The sequence below is a fragment of the Sorex fumeus genome, unplaced genomic scaffold, assembly GCF_029834395.1.
Source record: "Sorex fumeus unplaced genomic scaffold, SorFum_2.1 ptg000081l, whole genome shotgun sequence".
Taxonomy (NCBI): Eukaryota; Metazoa; Chordata; class Mammalia; order Eulipotyphla; family Soricidae; genus Sorex; species Sorex fumeus.
The window spans coordinates 10,841,549-10,860,526 of record NW_026606138.1 but is presented as its reverse complement, the minus strand read 5'-3'; the positions used below and the strand labels follow the sequence as shown (position 1 = coordinate 10,860,526).

Sequence of the window (18,978 nt, the reverse complement as noted above, 5' to 3'; positions counted from 1 at the left end):
AAAAAGGCAAAAGTAGACAATTTGTTTTCTATTGCTGGTTATGAATAACATATGGTGTCGCGTGGCTGCAGTAGTGGCCGCGCGATTTTGAAATTTGAAATTTTAACAATTGAATCTGGAGGAACTTCTGCCAAAACCTGCTGGGCTCTGAGATTTGTTCCTGAGTCTCTGGGATCATGGCCATTAAGCAGCTTGATCAGGAGCCAGAGAGGCCATTTGTGGGCGGCAACTCGGGGTCTTGTTGGGACAGGGAGGAAAGGGCCAGCTCCATCCCCATCCCGTGAGGCCCCACATGTCTTGTCACTGAGGTCCCAATCCTGACTGACTTATGGCCTCTGGAGGATGGCAGCCACCAAGCTGCCAAGGGGGAGCAGGCGGAGGGACAGCATCCTTTCCTCCCTGAGGTGGCCCGGCGACAGTAACCTACTGCGGGGTCCAGACACATTTCTGCCAGAAGTCTCTGGGTTTCAAAATTTGTTTCTGAGTCTCTGGAATCATGGCCATTAGGCAGCTTGATCAGGAGCCAGAGAGGCCGTTCATGGGCGGCGACTCAGGGTCTTGTTGGGACGGGGAGGAAAGGGCCGGCTCCACCCCCATCCCATGAGGCCTCACATGTCTCGTCAATGTGGGCCCAAACCTGACTGTCCAGTGGCCTCTGGAGGATGACAGCTGCCAGGCCGAACAGGCCAAGGCACAAAACCTATTCCCACCTGGGGTAGCCCAGCACCGGTAACCTACTGCAGGGACCAGACGCATTTCTGCCAAAACCTGCTGGGTTCCGAGATTTGTTTCTGAGTCTCTGGGATCATGGCCATGAAACGGCTTGATCAGGAGCCAGAGAGGCCGTTCTTGGGTGGCAACTCGGGGTCTCATTGGGACAGAGAGGAAAGGGCTGGCTCCACCCCCATCCCGTAAGGCCCCACATGTCTCATTCACTGCGGTCCCAAACCTGACTGTTCAGTGGTCTCTGGAGGATGACAGCCACTGGGCTGCCAGGCGGAACAGACCAAGGCACAAAACCTATTCCCACCTGGGGTCGTCCAGCGCCAGTAACCTACTACAAGGACCAGACACATTTCTGCCAAAAACCATTGGGTTCCGAGATTCATTTCTGAGTCTCTGGGATCATGGTCGTTAAGCAGTTAGATTAGGAACCAGAGAGGCCATGCCTCCAATTATTTAGTTGAGCCAGAGGTGGTTTGTGGATGTGTCTCCCACATACCTAACTTTTGGCCATTTACTTTCTTGGTAAACTTTGCCCCAAGTTTTTGGGGTCTGGCCAAAGGCACAGCAGCAATTTGGGGGTATCAGGGTATCTGGAAGTCTGAAGGCGCCATCAGGCTGCTGTTGCACTCGCCTCACAGGTAGATTGACCTGTTGGCGGCACCATACCCCCCTTTTTTAATTTTTTAAATGATGAGGTGTTATATCATTCTTATGCATCAAATTACCACGTTCTTTAGAAACTCATGAACATATGTTGTAAAAGGAAATTTGTCTCAGCATTCTCTCTGTTTTTGTGCGTACTATTCATTCCTCAGCTCACATTATGTTTATGGGGTTTGGTTTTTTTTGTATTTGTTTTGGGGCCAGAATCTGGGTCTTGGCCATTGATGGGACCACCTGGTGCCTGCCACAGCTGGTGGGTGTAACCCTGCTCCCAGAAGTGCGCAGCCACAAATGCAACATCTTATTATCTCATTTTTACTTTGGAGAACCCAGCAGGCTACCAAAAGTATCCTGCCCGCACAGCATAGTCTGACAAACTTCCCGTGTCATACTCAATATGCCAAATACCAGTAACAATGATAGGTCTCATTCTCCTAGCCCTGAAAGAGCATTGAATATGGCTCTTTTAAAATCTCAGGGCTAGAAAGAAGGAGACGTTACTGGTGCCTGCTTGAGGCAATTGACGAACAGCAGGATGATCGTGATCGTGATCATTTAGGGCCACATTCAACCATGCTCAGTGCTGAGTCCTGGCTCTGTGCTGAGTCCCCTGACTGTGTTCAGGGACCATTTGTGGTGCTAGGGATTTAAACCACGGTGGGCTAGATGCAAGACAAATGCCTTAACTCTGTTACTATCTCTGTGGCCCTACCTACATACAGAAATAATAAAATCAAATGTAATTCAAATTTGAAATGACAAGACTTGGTGGTATCTCAGTTTCTCACTCAAGAATTGTTTTTGCTTTATATTTTTTAAACCATTCTCCTTGTAAATAGTTTTCACAACTGCTCCAGGTAATGAGACAGTCCCAGTCAAACATGGGCAAGTCCAGTGACTTACTCTCAAAGAGCTTGCGCAGGAGGAACTTGGGGAATTGGGAGGAGGAGGGATGTTTTTTTAACCTGTCACAAAATCAACGTAGTTGTTTTTAGAATACTTGAAAAATACACAAAAGCATGTAGAGCTCTCACCCCAAGGCACTTCCCAGAGAAAAGCAGGGGTTATAGATGCATTTTGGTACCATTTCCTTATTCCTTTCTCTCTTTTCACCTCTACACATAATGTTTTTTCTTAAAAGTCAGAGTAGAGCAGTATTGTCCATGCTGTTTACAGCCAATCTTATTTTTTGCTTTTTATCATAAAGGTAAAGGTAAAGGCCCTCCCGTTGTTCGTCGATTTGCTCGAGTGGGCCCAGTAACGTCTCCATTGGAGACTTTGTTGTTACTGTGTTTGGCATATCGAATACATCACGGGTGGCTTGCCAGGCTCTGCCGTTCGGGCGAGATACTCCCGGTAGCTTGCTGGGCTCTCCAAGAGGGGCGGAGGAATCGAACTCGGGTCGGCCATGTTGGCTGCATGTAAGGCAAATGCCCTACCGCTGTGCTATCGCTATCATAGAGAATTGTAAATGCCTACCGAGTATACCTGAAATTATCATGAATTCTAATATCAAGAATTGTTCTGCTATAACAGTATTTATTCCTGGACAAAACTTCCTACTTCCCATCATCTCTCTAACACCATCTGTATATATGTATCTTTGGGAGATGAGAATTCATTTCTTTTTTTAATACCATATAGCCATATTACCATTAGCATACCTAAAAATTACTCAGTCCTTACAAATCTTTAAATAGCAAGGGCTTTTAAGTAATTATTATGCAGTTAATATGTGATGACTGTTGAAAAATTAAGAAGTAAACTAAAAAGTAAAGTAATTGATCATTTCTTTACACAAGGTAATGTGAACTACAATAGCAATTTTAGGGTTTTTTTAAAAATACATATTTCTAGATATATATATATATATATATATATATATATATATATATATTTGGTGGGATGAGGGAGTCCCAGGATCAAAACCAGGGCCCCACACTCAGAAAATATTCACTCTACCACTGCACTATATCCCTAGGCACCATGTGCTTTTTAAAAATATATTTTTTATTGTTGTTTAGTTTAGTTAATGTTTATGGTCTTGCTGTTCAGTTTCCTCCTCGCCGCCCATCTGTGTCCAAACCTCCCCTGTGTCCTCGTTACTTCTAGTCCAATTTTCATTCCTCCCTCTCCTCTCCCACTCTCTCCCCTAGCCCTGTAATCTCAGTTTTTGCAATCCAGGGTCAAGAGTTTGTCATTGTTTATTATTCTCTCTTACCTTGTTTTGTTCCTCTCTGTACCACAGATGAGTGAGGTCACCCAGTTTCTCCTTCTCTGGATTTATCCTGCTTACCATGATGCCCTCCAGTTCCCTCCACATTGCCATAAACTGTGTGATTTCTTCTTTTCTTATAGCTGCATGGTATTCCATTGTGCATATATTCCATAGCTTCTGTATCCATTCATCCATTGTTGGGCTCTGGGGCTGCTTCCATATTTTGGCTACAACCTCTATAAATTTTCATGTTTTCTGAGGGGGGATTTGGGGGCCACACTTGGTAATGCTTAGTGCTTTCCCCTGTCTTGAGGCTCAGGAGTCACTTTTATATGCAGTGCTGGGGCTCAGATTGAATCAGTACCAGGTACATGCAGTGTAAGTGCCTTAACCTTTATACTATTTTTCCAGTGTATTTAAATAGAACTCTTACTCTATACAGTTCATCTGATCAGGTACACGATTTTATAGTTTTAATATACTCACAGGACTATACAGCCATGGCCATAATCAGCTTAGAACATTTTCATAGATCCTAAAAAAAAAACCGAAAAACTTTCGAGGCCAGAGCAGTACCACAGCAGGTATGGCACTTGCCTTGCATGCAACCTACCTGGATTCTGTTCCTGGAACCCCATCCCCAGAGCCTGCCAGGAGTGAATCCCGAGCACAGACCAGGAGTAAGCCCTGAGCACCACTGGGTAGACTCCCCAAAACCTTTTTTTAATTTTAAAAAGAAAGAAACTTTAGTCAGAAACACTCACCTTTACACATAATCACCACCATCCCCAGGACTCAGCAGCCACTAACCCATTTTCTTCTTTATAGCTTTACCTGTTCTGGCCATTTCCATATTATACTTGGAATCATACAGTGGAATCTTTAGAAATTGTCTTTTTCCCTTAACATCTTTCAAAGTGCATCCGTGTTGTTGCATGTATCAGCCCATTATTGAAGTTATTAACAAATAATAAATAATATCTCTTTTTATAGACACAGCACAGTCGTGTGTGTGTGTGTGTGTGTGTGTGTGTGTGTGTGTGTGTGTGTGTGGCGCTGGGGTTTAAACCCAGGCTCTCTCTACCACCAAGCTACATCTCTCACCCCCAACCTCAGTCATATCCTTCAAGTAAAAATCGTATCATGCCGAGTATCTGGAAATGGATGTGAGTTCTTTTTTTGTTGTTATTTTTGTTTTGTTCGGGGGCCACACCCAGCAGTACTCAGAGCTTCTGGTGAGTTCCAGGGACTGTTTGCAAGCAAGTGCCCTACCCTCTGTACTACTACTCCAAGCCTATAAGAGTTATTTCTGAGGTCATAAAAGTGTTCTAAACTTGATAAAAGTAAGTTGCTAAACTCTAAGTATATTCTAAAACCATTGAATTATATTATTTGATACAAGCATAAGATATATTAATTCTCCGATATATTAACATACTGAGAATGACATCCCTATCTGCTCTTTACAAATGTACACTTTTAAATTCAATAGTGTAATTAACATTTTTCCATATCTTTATTTTTTTAATATTTTTAGTGGCCTTCCCTACCCTTTATTGTGATTGTAGTTGCTGCGTGCTGTGACATAGCCATCACTTGTGCAGTGTTCACCAGGGCTGCACATTTCAGTTGCAGAGCTCACACTTACTCAGTAATGATACACCAGAGATCACACACCTCGTGTGGTACTAGGAACTGCTCTCGGCATGTTCAATGTCAGGGATTGAACTTGTGGCCTAAAATATTCCTGGTCTTAGACATTTAGGCTCTTTCCACTGGTTTGTCCTTATACAAGAATGTCTGATGAGTCTTTTGTTCTGTTTTGCTTTTTTGGGATTTTCTTCTACTAATTTTTGAGACCACACCTAGTCAGGTACTCCTGTTTCTACACTCAGGAGTCACTCCTGGCGGTGCTAGAGACCATATAGGGCGCCAGGGACTGAACTCAGGTTGACTATATGCGAAGTGTGCTCTGCATGCTCTCCTGTCACTCCCCGAATATCTGATGATTGTTTTAGTATCTCGTTATTTCCCGCATTTCTTATTGTGGGTGGAAAAAAGCTTTTGAGCTCTCCTGAATGACCCTGTAGGAACGTCCTGGTGTTCCCGTAGCTCTCCCTGATGTCCCTGATGCTCCTGTAGGATTAATCTTCTCAAATCAGGTTGGCTAGGCTTTTCCCAAGCTCTTCAAAGTAGGTACTTTTCCAATATGCATCGCCCCGGTATGTGGAACAAAAGTCTATGAAGGACTTGGACGTGAAGGAGAATCTCTTGTCTTTAACCCCAGCCTCTTTGCCCTCCCGTAATCAAAGAAATGATCCCTGCTCATGAGGAATGGAGCATCACCAAGGTATAGGTTCCTCATCTGGGAAACTTGTCATTTGCTTTTAAAGATGTTGTCATACCCTTGACATCATGCAAGAACCACCTTCTCTTTTCTTGACACCTCAAGTTTCTTCGCACAGAATGTAATTCTGTTCCTTTTCACTTTAGAATTTCTAGCCATCCATGTAATTAGTGTAAATCATCAAATTTAGGGATTTTCTTCTACTAATCTCTCTGTCTAATTTGTTTGTTCATCCAGCCTCAGGAGAACTTTGATGGGTGAAAGAATTTTCCCCGTGTCCCAATACTACATTTTTGTGACTAAGGTTTTTTTCAGGTGCATTGCATAGCTGGTAGTTTTCTCTCTGAACTCTAAAACTTTCTGTTTGACATCTTAGAATAGTGGTACTTAGGGAGTCCTTTCATCCTTAAATATATGTAATAAGCTAAGTATTTGGACAGAAGTAAAGCTTCCTAGACTAAGAGTAATTTATTCTAACCCCAATGTGATAATTGAGCAGAAGAGGAAATGTGATATATGTGTATATATGTACCTCTTTCCACAGCTTTGCTACTTAGTTAAAAATGCGTATAGTGGTTTGGGGACAGAGAGATAGTATAGTGGGTAGGGTGCGTACCTTGTTCACAGCTGACCCAGATTAGGCCCCCAGTACCACATATGGTCCCATGGGCCTGCCAGTAGTGACCCCTGAGCACAGCTGGGTGGGACCCAAAAAGCAAACAAACAAAAAGAGCATCATGCTTTAATTTGCCAAAATCAGTCCATTATTGTTCAATTCAAGAGATTTGCAGGTATTTCATTTCTTACATAAAAAAAGCAACTCAAAGCCAGGATAAGATCCACCCAAATGTGTTAAATATCTCTTTTCCTATTATTCACATATATGCTGTTACATACACACAATTAAAGCCTTGATGTTGTCAGAAACCAACAGGGAATCTAAAAATACCCGGGACTGGCAAATTCACTCTGAATACTCTTGTTGAGCTGCGCTCAGTACATCTGTGTGTGTTGCTGCGGTTAAACAACCCAGTTCTAAATGTGGCCATCAAGGAATTTCCTTCCCTGTCTTCATACTTACGAATAAATTTCTGTCTTGTGATTTATAATTTTGTTTCCTGGCAGAGCGTTACTTTTGCAAATAGTGCCACAGAAGGAGGACTAGTATTCTCAGAGAAATGGCCATCGAACTTTGGCCGTTTCCTGGAGCCACTGTGTTTCATTGGGGATTTTTCACACATGCTTGCCGGTGCTGCCAGGCTCAGCGCTGGGAAGTCAGGGTGCTGAGAGGGGTGCCTTGTGGTGCTGGAAAGAAACAGACATCAGCCTCAGAAGCCCAGGGCATGCGGCTAGGATTGCATGGGTGCTGTATTTGCCTAATTGCATGAGACCCTGAATTGGAGGAACAAAGCCTCATGTGAAAGAATTCCAAATAAAATACTGATTTTCGTTTCCCTTTTTCTGGGGGAGGAAATAGGAGAAAAGGTCCATCTTTTTTTGTTTGTTTGTTTTAGGGTCACACCCGGCGATACTCAGGGGTTACTCCTGGCTCTGCACTCAGGAATTACTCCTGGTGGTGCTCGGGGGACCATATGGGATGCTGGGAATCCAACCCAGGTTGGCCGCATGCAAGGCAAACGCCCTACCCGCTGTGCTATCACTCCAGCCCCCCAAAAAGGTCCATCTTTTTATGCAGCACAAAACTATTAAAAACCTTAACTAGCCACACTCAGAGCCAGCTGGAAGGTCCATGAATCAGAGCATCCATAGTGAGCATAAATTTTGACGGGACTCAGGGGAGTCAGTGAGTCATTTGTACCAGAGCGAGGCGCCTGTCAGGCGCATGCTCAGGCCTGGTGAGTAGCCAGCCAGGTAAAATCTAAGTGCTGATCATAGCCACTGTCAGGCCTTGGGGGCACATCCCTTCATCCCTTGGCTGCTACTCAGGAATGCCCGTGGTTCTGTTGGGTGCTTTTTATGTACACATGTTTATTGTAGTGTAGGGAATGTCTACCCGCATCACTGATTTTATTTCGTATTTTTAAAAATCTCTTCACATTTCTGTTCCCTCATTTGCAACCCGATGGCCCCATCTCTCTCTCTCTCTCTCTCTCTCTCTCTCTCTCTCTCTCTCTCTCTCTCTCTCTCTCTCTCCCCCCACCCTCCCCCACCCCCAGAGGTGGTGCTTAGTGGCTACTCCTGGCAGTGCTCAGGGGACCATGAAGTTCTGAGATCAAACAGGTCTCCCAGACACAAATATGTACACCAGTTCATTGAGTTCTCTCTCCAACCCCCTTTCTCCTTTGCTTTTTTATTGTGATTATATGAACATAATGTAAGATTTTCCATGTGACCATGCTCAACATACACTCCATTACACATTCCCACATTGTTCTGCAACTTTGTCATCTGAAACTCTCTCAGTTCAGTAGTCCCCTGTGTCTTCTAGCATAAAAATGATTTGCCCACTATGGAATTTGATGAATACTAAGGATCAATAATAGGTCAAGGTGGATCCCTTTTGCATCCTTTCCTTTCCTTTTCTTTGTTTAACTCTAGGACTCTGGAACTGGTTTTAAGCTGCTCATTCTCTCTCTCTCTCTCTCTCTCTCTCTCTCTCTCTCTCTCTCTCTCTCTCTCTCTCTCTCTCACCGCAGACCTTAACCTCAAATTGAAGTCTATTTTGGTGAATCAGTAGATTTAACTCTTGAATCACCCTAGATGCTCAGTAAACAACATCAAAAGGTTTCTATTGTTGTTAGGGTTTTTTGGTTTGGGTTTTGGTGTTTTGATTTGAGGGACACACCTGGAGGTGCTCAGGGCTGACTCCTGCCTCTGCACTCAGGGTTCACTCCTGATGATGGTTTGGGTACCAGATGTGGTGCTGGTGATCCAATCCAGGATGGCCACATGCAAGGCAAACAGCTGACCTGCTATACTATCATTCCAACCCCTGTTATATATATATATATTTATTTATCAAAGTACCATGATTGACAAAGTTATTCATAGTTGAGTTTTAGACTTACAGGTTTCCCAGCACTGGCCCTGCCACCACCCTCCACAGGGTTCCCAGATTCCATCTTCCAGCCCCCTACTCCCAGCCTGTATCTTAACAGGCACCTTGTAAAATTTACCAATGCCTAGACTATTGCTTTATTTTTAATAATAACCCTAATAGCTATAGAAGTCATTGCCAGTCCAGTTACCCAAAATGATACCAGTCATCTTTATAATTAATTATTTACATTAAAAATATCAAATATGGTGACTGGTCTTAAGGCATGAAATGTAAAAGCCATTTGTACAAACATAATTTTTTAATGAACAAGGAAATAAATGCTAGTAAATCTTAATGTTCACTTTCAAGAATGGGTAATAATAGAGTATGCTTCACTTCTGAGAATTTGGAGGTTTTTGAACTAGACTTTCTAGATAGTCATTTTGTCCTCTTTTTACCTTAACTTAAGTAGCAATAACAAAGCATTATTTCAGGTCTTTCACAGTTGGGCTTATGGGCACATCTGATAATACTCAGGGGTGACTCCAGGCTTTGTGCTTGCAAGCACTCCCAGTAGTGCTTAGGGGACTATGTGACGCGCATCAAACCCAGTCCTCCTGCATGCGAGCTTGTGCTCCTGCCTTCTGAGTTGTCTCCAGTCCTGCAGGTAATACTCTTTATTAACCACTTAATTTTGGATAGGAAAGGATAGTCTAGCTATGCCTAAATATATAGTAATTACAGATGTAAAACTTCTCCCCTTAAACAAAAAATGATTTTAAATTATTTTCTCTGTAGATATTTCACATCATAGGATGTGGCCTCCGTGGCCTACTGTGCAGTGTGAATTTTCTAAGTTCCCCAAGAAGTTGTCACGAAAGGTGCTTTGGTAGATGTTTTGGTCTTTATGGAACACAGCTCCTGGAGATGTTGCTCTCTTTATTACACTGTCCAGAGGGCCTGAGCAAATGCGTGTGTGTGTGTGTGTGTGTGTGTGTGTGTGTGTGTGTGCATCTGCTTAACATTTCTAAAAGTTCCTATCCCTCTTTTTTAAAAAAGAAAAAGAACCAAGACCATTCTCTGTAAAGTATGGTTACAGTCACAGTTCTCCCATTATTCATCGATTTGCTCGAGCAGGCCCAGTAACGTCTCCATCGTGAGACTTGTTGTTACTGTGTTTGGCATATCGACTACATCACAGGTAGCTTGCCAGGCTTTGTCGTACGAGCGAGATACTCTCGGTAGCTTGCCGGACTCTCCGAGAGGGGTGAAGGAATTGAACCTGGTTCGGCTGGGCCAGCTGCACGCAAGGCAAAAGCCCCTACCACTGTGTTATCACTCCAGCCCTGTAAAGTATATTATACATTTTAAAATATACTTCTGCTCATGAGGCTGGGGTGATAATACAGGAGTTAAGACATATACACTCCAGTTCAAGCTCCTGTACCAGATGGTCCCCTGAGCATCATAGAATATGGCCTTCATTGCCGAAGAACTGCCTTCACACCATCATGTTGAGCCCACTACCACTGGGCATGGTCCCTAGTCCCCTAAACACCTCTTTGAAGGCGCCTTTGCACCCCCCCAAAACATTTGTTGTTGTTGTTTTGGGCCACATCCAGGTCTTACTACTGACTACACTCAGAAGTCACTCCGGGCAGTGCATTGAGGACCATATAGGGAGGAGTCGAACCCAGGTCGGCCACATGCTAGGCAAGCACCGTACCCTCTGTACTATCTCTGTGGTCCAACCCCCCAGACATTCCTATATTCAACATAATGTAGGCTTAATCTACTTCAATTATAGGATTCTTTTTCCTATTTTAAATTTTGAATTAAAATGATTTTTTTTTTCATTTTTTTTTTTATTTATTTATTGAATCAGTTTGGGAAAGGTTACAAAGCTTTCAGGTTTATGTCTCAGTCATGCAAATATCAAACACATTTCCCTTTACCAATACTTATTTTTTACCATGAAGAACCCCAATAAAACCCCACCCCCCACCCCTCCCCGTCCCTGTGAGGAAGATGAATTCTAGTTAACACTCTATCCGCTTTGATTAGATTGTTTCAATAAAAGATTCACCACTATTATTTAGAGTTTACCCCCCCCAAATCAGACATGCTGAAAAAGCATTGTGAAGTGATTTGCTTTCTACAGCTGGGTTCAAGAATTAAATGTTGGTTTTGGATTTCTGCTATTTTACCTATTGACCCTGGAAGTATTTCTACTGAAAGTCAGATAGTTAAGAAATTGGTTTCTGTGTTCTGGAGTCGTGGCCGTGCTGGAGAGCCGCTCGTGGGGGGCAACTGGTGGCCTCGGTAGGGCGTGAAGGGCGGAGCGAAACGCCCCCCTTCCCATGAGGTTTTAGTCGCCCCCACACTCCCGGCTCATACCTGCTGTCCACAAGGCTCCCATGTGGCCGCCATCTTTCTTTCCAGAGAGGAGAGGGCGAATGGGGCAACACCCTTTCCCCTCCGGCAGACTTGATGGGCTGGATCAACGCATAGTCCGTTCACTTTTCTGCTCCAAGCTGCTGGGTTCTGCATTAAGTCCTTGTGCTTCTGGGGCCATGGCCGTGCTGGAGAGCCGCTCGCGGGGGGCGACTTGTGACCTCGGTAGGGCGTGAAGGACGGACCAGAACGCCCCCCGACCCATGAGGTTTTAGTCGCCCCCACTCCCCCGGCTCATACCTGCTGTCCACAAGGTTCCCATGTGGCCGCCATCTTTCTTTCCAGAGAGGAGAGGGCGAATGGGGCAACACCCTTTCCCCTCCGGCAGACTTGATGGCCTGGATCAATGCATAGTCCGTTCACTTTTCTGCTCCAAGCTGCTGGGTTCTGCATTAAGTCCTTGTGCTTCTGGGGCCGTGGCTGTGCTGGAGAGCCGCTCGTGGGGGGCAACTGGTGACCTCGGTAGGGCGTGAAGGACGGACCGGAACGCCCCCCTTCCCATGAGGTTTTAGTCGCCCCCACACCCCCGGCTCATACCTGCTGTCCACAAGGCTCCCATGTGGCCGCCATCTTTCTTTCCAGAGGGAGGAGGGCGGAAGGGAGCAACACCCTTTCCCCTCTGGGCAGAAATGGTTGCCTGGATTAACGCATAGTCCTTTCACTTTTCTGCTCCAAGCTGCTGGGTTCTGCATTAAGCCCTTGTGCTTCTGGGGCTGTGGCCGTGCTGGAGAGCCGCTCGTGGGGGGCAACTGGTGACCTCGGTAGGGCGTGAAGGACGGACCGGAACGCCCCCCTTCCCATGAGGTTTTAGTCGCCCCCACACCCCCGGCTCATACCTGCTGTCCACAAGGCTCCCATGTGGCCGCCATCTTTCTTTCCAGAGAGGAGAGGGCGAATGGGGCAACACCCTTTCCCCTCCGGCAGACTTGATGGCCTGGGTCAATGCATAGTCCGTTCACTTTTCTGCTCCAAGCTGCTGGGTTCTGCATTAAGTCCTTGTGCTTCTGGGGCCGTGGCTGTGCTGGAGAGCCGCTCGTGGGGGGGTGACTGGTGACCTCGGTAGGGCGTGAAGGACGGACCGGAACGCCCCCCTTCCCATGAGGTTTTAGTCGCCCCCACACCCCCAGCTTTGAAGCCTTAAGCATAAGAGAAAGAACACGTGGAGGGTGCGGGATCCCGGAGGAAAAAAAAAAAAAAAAGAAAAAACAGGTTCCAAAAAGAGCCGAGTTCACCCGCAAGTTCCAGATGGAGTAGGTGCCGCATCCCGCCTCCCCCAGATGGAACCCCGGTGACCAGAAGCCTCTACAATCACAGCTCGAGTATGCGGGAACGAGGACTTTTTCTCAAAACCGCGCGGTCGCTTACCCGCGCGACATCTCTCTATATACAAAGTGATCAATGAGAAGTAAACCACCCAATCTTTCTCCCTGAAAGTCAGAGTTAAGTTTGGAGCACGGCCACAGCCCCAGAAACACAAGGACTTAATGCAGAACCCAGCAGCTTAGAGCAGAAAAGTGAAAGGACTATGTGTTAATCCAGGCCATCAAGTCTGCCGGAGGGGAAAGGGTGTTGCCCCATTCGCCCTCTCTTCTCTGGAAAGAAGGATGGCGGCCACATGGGAGCCTTGTGGACAGCAGGTATGAGCCGGGGGTGTGGGGGTGACTAAAACCTCATGGGAAGGGGGGCATTCCGGTCCGTCCTTCACGCCCTACCGAGGTCACCAGTTGCCCCCCACGAGCGGCTCTCCAGCACGGCCACAGCCCCAGAAGCACAAGGGCTTAATGCAGAACCCAGCAGCTTGGAGCAGAAAAGTGAAAGGACTATGCGTTAATCCAGGCAATCACTTCTGCCCAGAGGGGAAAGGGTGTTGCTCCCTTCCGCCCTCCTCCCTCTGGAAAGAAAGATGGCGGCCACATGGGAGCCTTGTGGACAGCAGCTAAAATGATATTTTTATTTATTATTATATGGATAATAAAATAACATTTCATTATTAAGATGTGTTTCAGTATCACTGGACTCATTGTAATTTAGGTTTATGTTGAAAATTTAAAAGTGTAGGGGCTGGTACTAATGACTCAGAGGAAAATCATGCCTTGGGTGTGTGAGACCTGAGTCCATTTGCTGACAGTGCAGAAAAGAAAGAAAAAACTTGAAAGTCTTGACAGGAAATCGTGTTATCCTTGCCCTCTGGTTACTTTCGGAAATCCTGTCTTATAGAAGGTGACAGCCACAGTCCCAGCAATGACTCAAAGATGGGAATAAAGTAATTTTGCCCAGGAATCCTGATGAATTATTTATTGCCTTGCATGCTTATTAGTGGTTAAGTGGGAATATTCATGATACATTTTCCCCTTTCCAGCTGTGCAGAGAGAGAAATTAAAATGCTCAGATCACCTGGGGGTTTAATGATGAGTGGGCCGCAGCTGGGGCCAGCACTCTGGCTCCGGGGAAAGGCACTGGCCATGAGTAATCAAGGCATGGTTCTGAATCGTGGCTGTAGGAAGAACCTGGAACATCTCTGCATATGAAAAGAACTCTCCTGAGTGATTCTGGCCCAAGGCTGAGAACCCCTATCTTATAGAAATTGGAGGGAAATAAATGACTGTTCAAAAGAATGAGGCACACACCTTGCATTGGTCAAGCTCCACGTTTAATTCCAGCACCTCCTGGCTTCGTCCCTGGGCCCCTGAGTACCACTGGAGAAGCTCACCTGCCCCAGAAAGAGAAATTGGAAGGGAAAACGAGTTAGAATAGTATTGGGATGATTTGAGTTAGACGTACTGAAGACTTCTATTGGGAAACTAGCAGTGAAAGACCCCGGCGTGGAAATAACAGAACTTAACATCCACATAAGAAAGCAAAGCAAAAATACCACCTTCGTGGAGGGGGTGGGTTGTAACTGTGAGTCTGGATGCAGCTGACACTGTGAAGCAGGTCAAGATAGGGATAACCAGTTAGAATAAGGGAATTCTACCCACAGAAAGAGTAAGGGATAATCATAATTAATTGGCGAAAAGCAGAAATCTGAGCAGTGGGTCTGGAGCGGTAACACAGTGGGTAGGGTAATTGTCTTGCCGTGGCCAACCTGGGTTCGAACCCCACCATCCCGGGGTCATTCTGAATGACCCAGGAGTTACTCCTGAGCATTGCTGGGTATGGTCCAAAACCAAAAAATAAAACAGAAAAGAAAAGAAAGTCTAAACAGTTGGAGGAAGTCCATTGAGTATAGTCTCAGATGCTAAGATCAGAGGTTTTGTTTTTGTTTTGTTCCCTGTTGGTTTGTGTTTATTTTGGGATCACACCCAGCAGTTTTTGAGGGCTACTCCCAGCAAGGTGGTTGGGCCCCCTCAGGGCACCCACATAGTGCCAGGGACTGAGGCCAGGCCTCAAGTGAGCACCGCCTGAGCTCCAGCCTTAGAGCAATCTCCCGGCTCCAAGATCTGAGATTTCTAGTAGCACAGTAGTAGCACAGCCCTCCCGTTGTTCATCGATTTGCTCGAGCGGGCACCAGTAACGTCTCACAACAAATTGTGAGACTTGTTACTGTTTTTGGCATATCAAATACATCACAGGGAGCTTGCCAGGCTCTGTCGTGCGGGCAAGATACACTCGGTAGCTTGCCCGGCTCTCCGAGAGGGGCAGAGGAATCGAACCCAGGTCTGCCGCGTTCAAGGCAAATACCTTACCCGCTGTGCTATCACTCCAGCCCTGAGATTTCTAGTAGGATATATTAATTCCATCAGGAATTAAGAACCTGTGTTATAATATGATATCGTAATAAGCTTCAAAACTGTTGTCAGGCTCACTGTTTTTCTTTGAAATATTTTTCTCAAATATATACTTCCTGGATGTCTTCAAAGCACTTTGTAAAGCTGTTTCAAAGTCCAAGACTGTGACTTGGAAACAAAGGTTCTAGTCCAAGCTTTATCTCTTCTAGCCATCCCACTTTGGGGGAGCCATTTCGACAGGTCCCCTTTTCCTCTCCTGCTAAGTGGATGGCAATATGTGCCCTGTACTTGGCACCATAGTTTCACTTGCATAAAAGTAGATTAAAATGGGGAGCTGGAGCAGTAGCACAGCAGATAGGGCATTTGCCATGCATGCAGCCAACCCGGGTTCGATTCCCAGCATCCCATATGGTCCCCTGAGCACCACCAGGGGTAATTCCTGAGTGCAGAGCCAGGAGTAACCCCTGTGCATCGCCAGGTGTGACCCCCCCCCAAAAAAAAGAAAAAAGAAGTAGATTAAAATGGTGAAAATGTGCTGTCTGCAGGGGAGGTAGCTCAGCTTGCTGGGCCTCATGCCTGAGTTCAGTCCCTTGTACCACACAGGGGCCCCATCCCAGCACCCCAGATGCACCCCTGGTGATCCCCTAGCATCCCATCACTAGCCTGAGCCATAAAGCTGTCACACCCACACTGCCTGCCAGATGGCACCAGGAGTGGCCCCTGGTACCCAGGCACCTCCGAGGAACCCACCACCACCACCACCAAAAACTGTGAAGAGGTGCATAACATTCAAGAATGGTTTTTAGTAACTTTTAGTGGCATTTAGTCACTTTGAATAATGTTTATTCGAAGAATGGATGTTTAGTTAACAATCTTGCTTCTGGTCAATGTCACCATTTGTACTGAGATGCTTTGGACAATTTGCACATCTAATAAAAAGATTAAATAATACTAGAAAGCCCCAGGTACCTCGAGATAAAACAAATAACTATAAACAGCAGTAAATTCTGTGAAAGCAGGAATTTTGTCACCTATGAATTCAAAATGCCTAACTCAATACTTCAGACCCCTTGGGACTGAAGAAATAGTGCAAGGATTTTAGGTGCTTGCCTCATATGCGTCTGACCCAAATTTTTGTTTTTTGTTTTTTAATTATTTTTATTAGTGAAACACCATGTGGTACAGTTGTAGACTTACAATTTTTTGTGCTTGGGTTTCAGTTATACAGTGATCGAGTACCCATCCCTCGACCAGTGCCCATTCTCCACCACCAATGATCTCAGTATCCCTCCCAGCCACCCTGCCCCCCCCCCGCCCCCCCACTGTGGCAGGGCATTCCCTTTTGATCTCTCTCCTTTTGGGTGCTGTGGTTTGCAAAAGAGGCATTGAGTGGCAATTATGTTCGGTCTAATAGTCTACTTTCAGCATGCATCTCTCATCCTGGGAGGATCCTCCCAACACCCTTTACTTGGTGCTCCCCTCTCTATATGAGCTGCCTTTTCCCCTAACATGTGCGGCTGGCCTCCAAGCCATGGAGTGAACCTCCTGGCTCTTATCTTGGCTATTCTTGGGTGTTATTCTCCTATTTTGTTACTTTATATTCCCCAGATGAATGCAATCTTTCTATGTCTATCCCTCTCTTTCTGACTCATTTCACTTAGCAATGATACTTTCCATGTAGTACCACTTATATGTAAATTTCACGACTTCATCTTTTCTGGGGGCTGGAGCGATAGCACAGCGGGTAGGGCGTTCGCCTTACAAGCGGCCAACATGGCCGACCCAAGTTCGATTCCTCCGCCCCTCTCGGAGAGCCCGGCAAGCTACCGAGAGTATTCGATATGCCAGACACAGTAACAACAAAGTCTCCAATGGAGACGTTACTGGGCCCGCTCGAGCAAATCGACGATCAACGGGAGAGCCTTTACCTTTACATCTTTTCTGACAGCTGCATAGTACTACATTGTGTAAATGTACCAAAGTTTCTTTAACCATCAGGAGGGACCCCCAAACACAGAACCTATTTCTGACTCTGTTTGGGGATCACTCTTGGAGTTGGTTTGAGGATCAAACATGGGCCTCCCCATGCACTCCCATCTATTGAACTATTTCTGGCTCAAAAGGCCCATTTAAGAAAAAAATCAAATAATATAATAAAAGGTAAATAGTGACTGAAATGATAGTAAAGTCAGTACGCACTTGTCTTGCACGTGGCTGACCCAGGTTTAATCGACCACATATGGTTCCCCAAGCTCGTCAGAAGTAATCTCTTGTGCAGAGCTATGAGCAAGCTCTGTGGCCCAAAAATAAATATTCTTATAGATAAAATACTACAATGGTTTTGAAGGAGAAGTTCAAATCAGGCATATTGCCTGAATCCTAAAAATAGACAAATAAATGGAAGATGAATCATAAGAAAAATTGGAGAGGTCGATTTGCCTTATCCCCAATAGCTGCTTTTATCAACAGGTAGCACAGGGGTTGAAAACGTAGCAGGGGTCAGAGAGCTGGCTCAATGGGTTGGAGTTAGTTCTTTTCGTGTGGTAGGCCTGGGTTCAATTCCCAGCATCACGATATCCCCTGAGCGCAGAGCTACTCCTAGCTAGGAGTATCTCTGTGCTCAGAGCACTACAGGTATAACCACATCCCCCCCCCCCAAAAAAAATACAAAAGAAATTAAAGAAAACCTACCAGGTACATTATCTAGAGCTATTAGTAAGTAAAAAAAATAATAATTTTTATTTTTATTTAAAGAAAACATTTTTCCATTTTCTTCTTAAATTTTTATTTGAATCCAATTTAGAAAACTAAATTGCCAAAGGTCAAGACCATGGGATGAGAACACCATCCGAAGAGCAGAGGTGCCCTGAAATTCACTGATCCTCTGTAGTGGCACACACCTTGCCCATGGGCAGTGTTCTGCTTTGTACAGACCGCAGTTGGGAGAGAGGTGGTGCAGGTGCGGTTTGCTTTAAACGTGGCACACGGGACCACGGAGACTGTATGGGAGTCAGGTGCTGGCCTTGCATCTGACCCCATTGGACCTCCAGCACCAGATATGGCTCCTCGAATACCTCCCGGAGTGACCCCTGAGCACGGCCAGGAGTGGCTCCGAAACAGAAAGGTAAACAGATGTGGCACACGAGAGCATGCTGACGTGACCTTCTCTGTCCACAGGAATAGATAATCTCTATGAGAGGGCGCTTCACATCCGCAAACTCCTCCTGACCTTGCCCAGGTCGGTCCTTATCGTGATGAGGTACCTGTTTGCCTTCCTCAATCAGTAAGTACTCCCCATCCCTGACTCTGCCAGTGCCTCCCACTGTCTCCACTGAAACTGCTCTGAATTTGCATTTTATTCTTGGATTCTATGAAATGTACCTTGGATTCCATTTATCAGCAGAGTTGAAGCGCAGATGATTGAATATAGACTGAAGGCACAGCTCCCCCCACCCCACCACCCCCGCAGATCAGGGTCATTGCATGCCAGATGCAAGCTCTACCCAGGCGCGGAAACTGTGACCTGCAGTGCAACAGTTACAGCTAACACACGAAGCACTGCCTTTCCGGGAATTCCGGTTTTCCTCAATCCCATCTAAAGCTAAAGCTTCTGTCATGAATGTTTTTGTCAAAAGGATGTAAACCACCTGCTCGCTACAGACAGTGGGCGTGTCACTTAATGTGGCCATTGCTGGCAGGACTCATACACAGATTCCCAAAAAGAATGTCTGCAGATTCAACACGAAGAGAGCTTGCCAAGGAGATCTTTCTAAAGCATTCACTAACACAGTTCCACAGGAGTCAGAAAAATCACGGTATTATTTTCAGAGAAACTTGACTC

At 45.6% G+C, this 18,978-nt stretch overlaps 1 protein-coding gene across 3 annotated transcripts in view; it reads left to right on the top strand.

Moving 5' to 3' along the window:
• Positions 1–18,978, top strand: part of SRGAP1 (SLIT-ROBO Rho GTPase activating protein 1) — a 330,458-nt gene that overhangs the window by 286,034 nt on the left and 25,446 nt on the right. For all 3 annotated transcript variants that reach the window (XM_056130792.1, XM_056130791.1, XM_056130794.1), the window contains exon 16: positions 18,315–18,420. In XM_056130792.1, the coding sequence (XP_055986767.1) occupies positions 18,315–18,420 (106 nt within the window). The remainder of the gene's footprint in view (positions 1–18,314; positions 18,421–18,978) is intronic.